General features: G+C 38.3%; 1 protein-coding gene across 1 annotated transcript in view; it reads left to right on the top strand.

Annotated features, from left to right (window-relative positions):
• The first annotated feature begins 8,152 nt into the window (after window positions 1–8,152).
• LOC126470162 (katanin p60 ATPase-containing subunit A-like 1) overlaps window positions 8,153–12,709 on the top strand; it is a 31,667-nt gene continuing 27,110 nt past the window's right edge. Inside the window, exon 1 of the mRNA XM_050097789.1 lies at window positions 8,153–8,243. Within this exon, the coding sequence (XP_049953746.1) occupies window positions 8,153–8,243 (91 nt within the window). The remainder of the gene's footprint in view (window positions 8,244–12,709) is intronic.

Raw genomic sequence — 12,709 nt, 5'->3', positions numbered from 1 at the left:
AATGCTCTTCCATGGGTCTAATAAATCTGTGACCATTTGTGCTGTCCTTGGTGTAAGGACAGTATGAATGGTCACAGATTTGTCAGACCCACAGAAGAATTGTTAATGGTACAATGTTAATGATATCTTAAAGAAGCAACACTGTTTATCTTTGATTTGTGTTATCTACCATTTTTAAATGCTTTCGCATTTTCTGTTTATTCTGTGTTTGTATTGTTGTCTGCCATTAGTTGTAAGCTGTTACACATTGCAATAAACTCCGTACAAATGGGCTTATTTTCATGGTTCATTTACTGTTCCTGATCACAGGTTATGGTTCTAGGTGCATAAGTCTGTTTTCAGTGTAGTGGCAGAGAGTTGTTTCCTGGTGTCATGCGTAACAGCAAAACTTTTAATGTCACCGGCATAATGTTGGCGTGGCACAGTGGAACAATCTACACATCAGTTTCATTTAATATTGTCTGCAGGGGACAATTAGGTGGTGTAGAAATTCCAAATGGATGTGATATTAAGAGGAAAAGACCTTTTAGATACTGCCAATAGCATTGTTACTCAGTCACCACAGGAGAGAGAAGCAGAAGTAAAACATGGCAGGAAAAGGACGCAAAAACACAGGAGTTTATTGTGACCTGGATGGAGGTAGCACCACTCACTCATCAGCTGGCATGTGGACAAAACTGAGACTGTGTATGAAAAAGAGTCCACAGTATTTACCTACTTCAGCAAAAGTGTTTCTTGCTCCAGTTTGATGATGACGCAGTGGTTACCGTTGTGTCGAAAATACAAAAAAATCAACACAATATTGAAGCAAGTGGGAGAACCACTTTCAGATAAAATGATCATAACAAAAGTGGTAATGTCATTGCAAGGGTGATATAAACATTTCTGTTCAGCCTGGGAGTCCATATTCTTTGAGAAGGAAATGTTTAATGACTTAATTTCAAGATTGCTCATTGAGGAAGAGAGAAATAATCAGTACAATCAGCCGGAGGTAGCTTTAGTCAGTCTAAGCAGGCAATAAAAAATTACCTGTTATGCTTGTGGTAAGACGAGCTACTACGCAAAGGACAGCAAAAGTAAAGCAAATATAGAACTAAGAAGTTGCAATTATTGTAAGAAAAGATGTCATTTGAAGTCAGATTGCAGGCTGTTGAAATCAAAGGAAGGCAAAAAGGCTCAGAATGTAAATGCCTTTATGTGTATGAATCAAGGAGTTGACCTAGAAAATTATTGGATGAGGTGCTAGCGAGCATATGTGCTGAGAACTGTTTACAAAACTGGACAGTGTGCAAAGCTCAATGAAAGTTACTGTGGGTGACAGTAAACTTCTTGATGTGACTGAGCATGGTACTGTGGAACTGTATGCATGGATCAGAGTTAAATTTATCAAAACAGTACTTAGTGGAGTGCCTTTTGTTCCTGAACTGAAATTCAATCTTTTTTCTGTAAGAACTGTGTTACACAAAGGTATGTGTTTACTTTCAAACAAGGAACAATGTGAATTCTTGAAGAGTAAAGGCGAAGATTGTGCATTATTCAAACATGTCAACAAAATGTAGCATACATTGTTTTCACTAAACGGAACACAGTCACAACTGTCAATGGTTCCTTTTATGCATGTGGATGAAACACACACTGTGGTTGACAGTAATAACATGTCAATTTGTCTATATATATTGAAAACTTGAGTGTCTGGCACAAATAATTGTAACATCAGAGCATTACGCACATGAAAGAATTTTTATCATATAAAGGAGTGAGATTCATTGAAAACATTTGTAAAGAATGTTTAGTATGTAAACAACATCACTTGCTTTCCCTGTCAGTTCCTCTGGAGCTAATGCCTCACTCGAACTGATTCGTGCAGATGTCTGTGGACCCATGGAGATGCATTAGCTTGGAGGAGCTGGTTCAAATGGCTCTGAGCACTATGCAACTTAACATCTGAGGTCATCAGTCCCCTAGAACTTAGAACTACTTAAATATAACTAACCTAACGACATCACATACATCCATGCCCGAGGCAGGATTCAAATCTGCGACTGTAGCAGTCACGTGGTTCCGGACTGATGCACCTAGAACTGCTTGGCCACTGCGGCCGGCTTCTTGGAGGAGCAAGATATTTTTTGCATTTGAAGGATGACAACTGTGGTTAACACAAAGTATTTTTTATGAAACAGGAGAATAAAGTAAAATGTTTGATTAGGTATTTTATGCAAACACTGAGAGAGAAAATGGTCGGAAAATTAAAGTTCTAAGAGGTCATAATGGACTGGAGTTTATGAGTACTGACTTAGGTACATTTTTGAGTGAAAATGGCATAGCCCATCAAAGATGTGTTGTGTACACTCCACAGAAAAATGGAAAAGCTGAAAGGGAACTGCACACCTTGGTTAAAGCTGCTCATTCAATGATTTCAGGAATTCCCAAACATTTCTGGGTGGAAGCAGTTAACATGGTGGCTTATTTATTAAATCAAACTGGTCCAAGCCCTATAGAAAGTAAAACTCCTTTTGAAGCTTTTTATGTTAGAGAATTGCCCTTAGCAGATTTGAAAATATTTGAAACGCATATGTCTGTCCCCATACCCAAGGAAAAGTGACTGAAACTAGGCCCCAAAAACAAGATAGATTTATTTGTGGGTTTTGATAATGATGTGAAGGGCTACAGAATATTTATACCTCCCACAAAGAGAACTGAGATGCAGCAAGACATTATTTTTTGCCTCCAGCAGTATCCAAAAGGAAGAAGAAAGCTGATGTTCATGTAAAATAGTCAGATACTATTCATTGTGATAAAAAGAACATAGATGAAGCTTCAGATTTAGAGGAATGGAAAGAAGAAATGAGGACTGATGTTGTGGAAGAAAATAAAAGTCAGCCTAGAGGAGAACAAGAAATCAGTGAAGACAGTGAAAACAGAAATTTTTTTAGAGGATGCAGAGGACAAGAACACATACAATCTTAGATCCAGGAGGAAAATTCAACACCCAAATCAATTGGAGGATTATGTGTCAGAGCTGTTGACAGCAGTGATTGACAAAGACCCCAGCACCTATGCTGAAGCAATGTCTTGCAGCGAAGCTAAAAATTGGAAAATGCTCAACCAGGAGAGCTGCAAGCCCTAGAAGAAAACATCACATGGTATTATGTATGTAAGCCAAATGAATGTGATGTTATTGACAGAAAATGGGTTTTTAGGCAAAAAAAGGGATGAAAAGGGTAATGTTGTTTCTCACAAAGCTTGTCTTGTAGCAAAGGTTTCCAACAAAGCTTGTCTTGTGACTCTTCAATCTTTCCTGGTGGATGTGTTGTAAATAGTCTTAGACAATTTACAAAGCTTGTCTTATTTAGAGGTATACAGTGCAGTAGCAAAACTGGTTTCATTGAAATTTTTTCTGGTTAATTTTAATGAGAATAACTTTTCCATCTATCAACTGGATGTCTTTAGTGCATTTCTCTATGGAGAGATAGTTGGAGACTACTGGTTATTGCAGTAAAATTAATGGCAAAGTTTGTAAACATACAAAAGCTCTGCATGGTTTAAAGAACTTACAAATAACTGTACCTGATGTTACATTTTATTCTCTCATGCTAAAAAAGTACTTTAAGTAAATAATTATTCTTAATTTTACTTTATTTTCAACATGATTATTTTAAACCATTTTGTGGTACTTAAAATGACAAAATACCTGTAATTATTCTGTACACTTACAATTAGATGTTATGAGACAATAAAGTTTCTATTCTATTCTACCAAGCAAGGAAAAAAAAAAAAAAAAAAAAAAAAAACATGGCTCTGAGCACTGTGGGACTCAACATCTATGGTCATCAGTTCCCTAGAACTTAGTACTACTTAAACCTAACTAACCAAAGGACACCACACAACACCCAGTCATTACGAGGCAGAGAAAATCCCTGATCCGCCAGGAATCAAACCCAGGAACCTGGGTGCGGGAAGCAAGAACGCAACCGCACGACCACGAGCTACGGACTAAAAGTTTCAATTCTGCCATAAAAACAGGTAGCCTATTTATGGGGATTATGACAGTCAAATTGAAAGAATGCATTACAAATTTAGAAAAAAATGTGGGCTTTATAAGACATAAGATTTCGCATGTAATAAATGAAAATTCTGAGCTGCAGAACGTTTCCCCATCTTGGCGTTAAGCACCAACAATCAGTCGAATTGCTCGCCAAACAAAAGTAAACTATGAGCAAATACGTGTTGAACATGCAAAAAAAAAAAAAAAAAAAAAATCAACTTATCTAGTGACAGGACGTGTCTAGCCTGCACTGTAATATCAAAATTTATGGAAAAGAGACATGTAGAATCAGAGAAATTCGAGAGTACAGAAGCGAACAAAATGAGACGTTAAGTCGAAGAGTTTCAGGTCTTTGCTACTGTGGAAATCGTTCCTTTAAAGGAATTGTGTGCATCAAATATAAAACTGCTTCATTTCTCTTGTGCAAATGTGAATTCGAAATGGAAGATATGGTTGTGCATGGAAGATGAGCTAGGACTAAATTTTAATAACAAAGATGGTACTTACATTTTTTATCAGTATGCTCATTGATGAAGTTAAAGATTTAAGAAGTAAAATCGACGAACTCCGTTGACAGAAGCTATAAAATGATGGCGAAATATGCAGAGACAAAAAAATTGGCGCTAAATTATGCAAAAACCAATTCCCTGCAAAGAAAACCTTTACGAGAACTGAACAATATATTACGACTAAAAAAACATTTAAAACTGTGAAAAGAATTGCGAATGATTCTTCCTTAATTATTACAATAAGCAACAGGTTTCTAGCACTTCAAAAAGGATAAAATCACTAACAACAAAGTACCTGTACTGAAAATACGGTATTAATTTTACAACTGAAGCAAACAAAATGAATAACAAGAAATATTCACACAACAGAAACAGCAATGGCATAAGCAGCAGTCACAGTTGGAGTCAGTCCATTCATCCTATTATGTGGGTGTAATAATGTGTTCTGATAATGTAACTGGCCAGAAAATGTATAGGCCTAGGTAAAATGCTATCAGTTTACAAAGGTGACTGCTTCCAAAACACTTGTGTGTTCCACAGCACAATATTGTTGAAGTGTGTGGAAACCATACTAAACAGGACTTATTGGGGATACTGAACTTATACAAGTGGTCACATGTTTGTTTGACTTGAAGGAGACCATCGAAAATGCTGAAAAACTTGAACTGGCAGATGCTTTAAAATGGAGACCAAGTATCCTGTGAAAGCCTATTCACAAAGTTTCAAGAACTATTAATATACACTCCTGGAAATGGAAAAAAGAACACATTGACACCGGTGTGTCAGACCCACCATACTTGCTCCGGACACTGCGAGAGGGCTGTACAAGCAATGATCACACGCACGCCACAGCGGACACACCAGGAACCGCGGTGTTGGCCGTCGAATGGCGCTAGCTGCGCAGCATTTGTGCACCGCCGCCGTCAGTGTCAGCCAGTTTCCCGTGGCATACGGAGCTCCATCGCAGTCTTAAACACTGGTAGCATGCCGCGACAGCGTGGACATGAACCGTATATGCAATTGACGGACTTTGAGCGAGGGCGTATAGTGGGCATGCGGGAGACTGGGTGGACGTACCGCCGAATTGCTCAACACGTGGGGCGTGAGGTCTCCACAGTACATCGATGTTGTCGCCAGTGGTCGGCGGAAGGTGCACGTGCCCGTCGACCTGGGACCGGACCGCAGCGACGCACGGATGCACGCCAAGACCGTAGGATCCTACGCAGTGCCGTAGGGGACCGCACCGCCACTTCCCAGCAAATTAGGGACACTGTTGCTCCTGGGGTATCGGCGAGGACCATTCGCAACCGTCTCTATGAAGCTGGGCTACGGTCCCGCACACCGTTAGGCCGTCTTCCGCTCACGCCCCAACATCGTGCAGCCCGCTCCAGTGGTGTCGCGACAGGCGTGAATGGAGGGACGAATGGAGACGTGTCGTCTTCAGCGATGAGAGTCGCTTCTGCCTTGGTGCCAATGATGGTCGTATGCGTGTTTGGCGCCGTGCAGGTGAGCGCCACAATCAGGACTGCATACGACCGAGGCACACAAGGCCAACACCCGGCATCATGGTGTGGGGAGCAATCTCCTACACTGGCCGTACACCACTGGTGATCGTCGAGGGGACACTGAATAGTGCACGGTACATCCAAACCGTCATCGAACCCATCATTCTACCATTCCTAGAACGGCAAGGGAACTTGCTGTTCCAACAGAACAATGCACGTCCGCATGTATCCCGTGCCACCGAACGTGCTCTAGAAGGTGTAAGTCAACTACCCTGGCCAGCAAGATCTCCAGATCTGTCCCCCATTGAGCATGTTTGGGACTGGATGAAGCGTCATCTCACGCGGTCTGCACGTCCAGCACGAACGCTGGTCCAACTGAGGCGCCAGGTGGAAATGGCATGGCAAGCCGTTCCACAGGACTACATCCAGCATCTCTACGATCGTCTCCATGGGAGAATAGCAGCCTGCATTGCTGCGAAAGGTGGATATACACTGTACTAGTGCCGACATTGTGCATGCTCTGTTGCCTGTGTCTATGTGCCTGTGATTCTGTCAGTGTGATCATGTGATGTATCTGACCCCAGGAATGTGTCAATAAAGTTTCCCCTTCCTGTGACAATGAATTCCCGGTGTTCTTATTTCAATTTCCAGGAGTGTATATGGAATCTAGGAATGTATTGCAGATGCCTAAAAGATTCACTCATATACCAACTGCAAATACAAAATTAGTTTAATTGGAACGTACACAAAGTCATTCTTCCCACACTGCATATGCAAATTAACTGGGAAGAAACTGTAGTGTGTGATACTGTGAGAAGTACCCTCTGTCATGCATGTCACAGTAGTTGGCAGAGTGTGTGTGTAGACGTATATTTTTTGGACAATTCCATTTATACCATAGAAGAGTTGAATAGACAATATTTATCAGAATTTTGAGACACATCTGGTTACTGTGGTTATGCAAGCCTATCCAGTTATGTCTCCAAGAGTGACCCAAAGCCTCAGTATGATTGCTATTCCCCTTGTATTTCTTCTGAACATTACAACAAGAGATTCTTCCAAGGCATACGTGGTAGCAGCATCACAGGGGTAATGGACATTGTACCCTGTACCACCAACCCAAGGACGTTAACATCCATGGAAACATTGAAAACTACGAAACAGATTCATTAATCAAATTACTACTGTATTATTATTTATGAGTCTAATTTAAATCCAGGTTCAAGTACTAGTCTGTTACAATTTTTCTGTTGTCACAATAGAAAAATGATTTTGCAGGAACTGAGTTAATTAACTGATTTCATTTTTTAATTTCAATGTTTCTATGGAAATATATTATGTATTAATAAATATAGGTTAAAACCAATAAGTAAACAGTGCGCATCTTTTGTGAAATAAAAGATAATTGGAGGGCAATGACTGGAAAAATTAGTTATTTTTCTGTCTTTTATTATACCAGACAATAATCACTGAATGTGTTTATACAATTATTGATTTCAAGTGTGATCTACAGCCATCTCTAAATCAGTATTGGAACACAAGAAGCTTTTTTACACAGTGATGCAAATGTAGCATATTTTGCTACATGTAATTCTCTTTGACCATGTGATCAAACTAACAAGAAGAATTGTCACTACAAAATGTGCACTGTAACCTTTTACACTGTGCTAGGAGTAATGGAGAGGATTATACCTACTTCCCTGCTTCCTGCATCCCCCATGTAAAATGCCAAGTTACATTGCACATATATTAAATAAAGCCTCCAAGCACACAAAAACTTCACTTTTACCTTGCATATAATTCTTCCAATGATAACAAATATAAATCTTCTGATCAGGGTACAGCTGAAGATCAAATATGGATACATAACAATCTTTAAATCAGGTCTTAAAGGGCATTATAGCCGTAGTGCAGTAAATATCATACCTGTCCATTTGTCTTTTCATGTGTCTGCACGTGCATCAAGTCTATGAGCATTTCTTAGGTGTGTGTGTGTGTGTGTGTGTGTGTGTGTGTGTGTGTGTAATTCCTCCATCATACAGAAATAACATAAGTGCTCTCAAAAATTTTTCAGTTCAGATAACAAGGTGATAATGGTACTAGCAGCAACCAACCATCCATGGAACATTGATGAGGCATTTCGCCGAAGATTTGAGAAAAGGATATATATTCCTCTTCCAAACGGTAAATCTGCATTCATAATTCATCATAATAATGGTATTCATACAGCTGTGTATTTGATTCACAGGGGTGTACTTAAACCCAAATCATTGAGCTATGACACACAGAATTGTTACACATACTCTAGCATCACTTGATGGAAAGATATTAACTTTCTCCTTATTATATTCCTAAAATCAATACACATATACACTCAGATCTACATATAATGTACAACTGTGCATGTACATGCAATATCAGTAACTGAAAATCCAGGAATAGAGATAGTATGTATGTAGGATAGAACACTGCCCGCCAAATAGAAGCAATTCTGAACAGTAGGTAATTGCTTATAAAAGACAAAAATGCTTTATTTTTGGAGAATGTCCTTTATTAGGACTACCAATGCACATGCTCAACTCAGCACAGGCTCTTGTATTGCAATGCTGTTTATCTAAATGAGGTCAGCAATGATGTCAAATGGGATAAGTGGTGGGCGAACAGAGATATATGTAGAGTGAGGAGATGGATGAATGGTACAGTAGGTGGGGGGGGGGGGTTTATGAAGGATAGTGCTGGGATGGAACATGTAACTGTTTTGCAAGGTCAAGTTAGGGATAGGTGTGCCAGGATGAAAACAGAGAGGAAAATGGGAGAGTACTGGGGTAACAATACAAACTCGTAGATACATATAGGAGATATCGAAAGGTTCAAAGTTATGAGTAAGGATGGAGTAGTAGATAGAGGAAACAGGAAAAGTAAGAGCATGTTATGGGAACAATTGGTGAAATTAGTTGATAACATGAAGGGAGAAGAGAAGGAGGACAAGTGTGGCACAAGAGTTAGCAAATATTGAAATCTTAACTGGAATGAACGATATGTAGAAGGGAGATTTCCCACACACAACATTCAGAAAAAGTTAAGGCTGTTGGCAAGAATCCAAGTAGCATGGCTTGTAAAACAAATGCTGAGGACAACCACTTGCATAGCATGCTAACTTTCAGTCACGGTTTGACAATATCTGTTCATGTGAGTGGATAGTTTAGTGCTCATATCTACATAGAATGCTGCATAGTACTTTCAACATAGTTATATGCTGTGACTGCTTCCATGTGTGGCTCTAGTTGTGATGAGTGATGCCAGTGATAGAATTGGTCTAGGAATGGTTGGCAGATGTATAGGACAGGTCTTGCATCTGGGTCTTATACAGGAATGTCACCCAGGTCAAGGGATTGAAAACAAGATGGCCATAAGGACACACAAAGATACTGCATAATTTTGGTGGACAACTGAATAGGGGTAGAGGAGTTCTGTTTAAGTCAGGGTTGGAAGGGTTGATATACTCTGCTGATGCTTCAGTACGATCCTCAGTACCCTAGGAAAAGAATTGCTTGTCACTGAATATTTGGTATCCACTGGTTGCCAGTCTGTATGGGGGAGGGAGGTGAGATGTTTTTTATATAAGACGGGTAGCAGCTGCAGAGTGGATGTACTTCTGGTGAGTAATGGGTTTAATTTAAATAGTCTGAAAGTGGCCATCAGTGAAGTGAAGGTGGCTCTAGGGGCCAAGGAGGACAATATAAAACAGGTGGTAGACCGGTGTTAAGATTTTGAATGAATGACAGTGGGATGTCTTCAGTGGGTCTCTAAATCATAAATATGTCATCAGTAAATCAGAACTAACTAAGGGTTTCAGGACTGTGAGTGATTAGAAAGGATTCCTCATGAAGGCTCTTGAACAGGTTGACACAGATCATGTAGATGTAATATGATTTTCCGAACATCCTTTGACCATTGATACAGGAATGCTGAATATGGGCAGAAATAACTGCAGGTCAAGCATGGAGAAAGGAGGAGATGCCAGTTACATTAAGAAGGCATGAAACTATAAAAACACTGATACCCATATACTTTACAGTGATTAGTGTTTTAAAACTTATGCTGCAAAAGTAGATTTTCTTGGAAAGTTAATAATAATAATAGCATACAGGACTCCATCTGTTAATTTTGAATTATTTATGAAATATTGATGCATTATTAAACTTCTTGACTTCCAAGCAAAATAAGGTAATATTATGTGGAAATATAATTTTTCAGAGAACACCTGTTCTAGAGCTTTACTTAAGTTCCTTGCCATTTTATGTGATCCAGCTCCTTTATGCAATTTGCAACAAGAATTATGGGAATGAGCACTACTGCTACTGACCACATTTTTATAGATGCATTGAGATTACAAAGTGCTATTGAAATTCCCATAGTTAATGGCCTCTCAGAATATTATAGTCAATTGCTGATGTTTAATATCAGAGTGCACCACATAAATAAAAATAATTGGAAAATACAAGGGTGATAAATGGACAAGAAATTGTCAGATACAAACTGGAAAGATATGTACAACATTCCTGGTGTTAATGAAAAACATAATGTATTCTGTAACATTGTAATAGGCTACTAATAGAAACTGCATTCCTAAGAAATTAAAATATGGAAGCAGATTAAATGCATCTGAACCTTGGGTTACATATGTAATCAGAATATCATGCAGAACTACGAGAAAACTCTACTAGTCATCAAGGGACATGGATGATGATAGGATTAAAGCCCATTTCAAACTGTGCTGTAAATGTCCAAGTAAAGTCATCTGAGTGCCAAATGGTATGTATTATCAATAAAAAATAAGCTCCTTAAAGAACAAGATAAGAACTGTTTGGAACCCACCAAAAAAATGAGACAGGAGAAAAGAATCCAGAAAATGGAGAAATTTCTTTAAAAAATGAGGAATTCTGCATAAATTTATTTGGCCAATAACAGATAGATTAGGTTTGAATATTTCCATAGAGTACTTTCCAAAACAAGTTACATAAAATTCAGCATCCTCCTACATTTCCAAAATAAGTTTCCAAATTTTATTAATTCTCTTACAAATAAATGGTCAAGTGGTTATGAAGAAATCAAAAGTAAAATAATGAAATGTTGTTCAGCTGAGCTTACAATTAGTAATATATTGGCTTACTTATGCAACTAATCTTTTCCTAGAGAGACAAGCGTTCTGTTTTCTGCAACTTCACAAAAAAAGGGGTCAAGACACTATTCCAAATTACCAATCTGTCTTATTATTGCCAGTATTTTCAAAAAAAAAATTTAGAAGATCATATAAGTTGTAAACACTTTTGTTTGTTTATTTATTTGTCCATCTTCAAGCATCTGCATGCAAAGGATGCCTAGACATTTGTAAGTACACCCTATTTTATTTAGTTGAGTTGTATGTATTTCTATTTTTAATGTTTGACAAGAATTATCTTGGTGTACAGGTTGCCTTAGGCTATTCCTTCTATAATTTACTTCTATATGCAAGAGGTAACTGCATATGGAGAGAAATAAACTGTTAATATATTTAACTGTGTGGAATAAGGCCTATAAGGTATTTTAGTCATGGAAATTCCAGATGTGCACCTGTTGGTCTTGTTCAAACAGATGCTCCCCCCCTCCCCCTTTCTCTCCCTCTTAATTTTTCTCTCTTCTTCTTTTTCTTCCTCAGGGAGAATCACCCTAAAATCAATACCTTATTTTAAATGAAAGTGGAAGATATCATAATAGGAACTCAGTGATAGTTGTTTAAAAACATATGTGCATTGTTTCCCCAACAAATAAATAACAAGTGACAGAATTATAGATATACCGTCCGTGTGACTATTTGAAGTAAATTTAGTCTCGAAATGTATGCCAAGGAGTTCAGCAGATGTTCACTCATTTCAGCATACGATTAACTGAAAATAATGTTCAGTCTTTTCCTTGGTATACAATATACTAGAATCAGTAAAATAGAAGCTACTACCATTGGGAAATTTTGTGACTTAGCTAAGGGAACCATAGTATTCCCAAGGAAATGCTTAAATATTATGAAGTAGTATACACAGCAGGTTCCTGGTTTTTATCTTATGTGAATGACAGAAAGCAATGTGTATTCCTGGTTTTTATCTTATGTGAATGACAGAAAGCAATGTGTATCTGTTGCCTGTCAGTCACTTAACAATAGGCATTCAGAATTAGAACCAATCAGACATGGTGTACTGTAAGGTTCAAGTTTGGGTCCTCTGTTGTTTCTGATCTACCAGTACATAAACAATCCTTCATTTGCAGTTTCAAAAAGTACAAATTTTATTATTTTCTGTAGATGATATAAGTGTAGAAATAAGAGGTAATATCAATTTCCTAAGTGAAAAGGCAGCTGTTGAAAGATTAGAAAACGTCATCAGTTGTTTTAACACAAATGCAATGCAATGTAATGATATTTGTGCTATGTTGAGTACATTCAGTTCAGTACATCTCATATAACTCTACAAGCTACAGAAATAGTCTACTGAAACAATGAAGTACAAGAAGTAGAAAGTGTTCACTGTTTTGGATCACAACTTTAATTGGAGGACTGTGGCCTGGAATTATTTTAGTGCATTAGTTCGGCTATGTTTCAATTCCTACTGCCATACGTA

Source organism: Schistocerca serialis, chromosome 3 (genome assembly GCF_023864345.2).
Source record: "Schistocerca serialis cubense isolate TAMUIC-IGC-003099 chromosome 3, iqSchSeri2.2, whole genome shotgun sequence".
NCBI classification, from domain to species: domain Eukaryota; kingdom Metazoa; phylum Arthropoda; class Insecta; order Orthoptera; family Acrididae; genus Schistocerca; species Schistocerca serialis.
The sequence above is the reverse complement of the archived record's forward strand: the minus strand, read 5'-3'. Positions and strand labels throughout refer to the sequence as shown.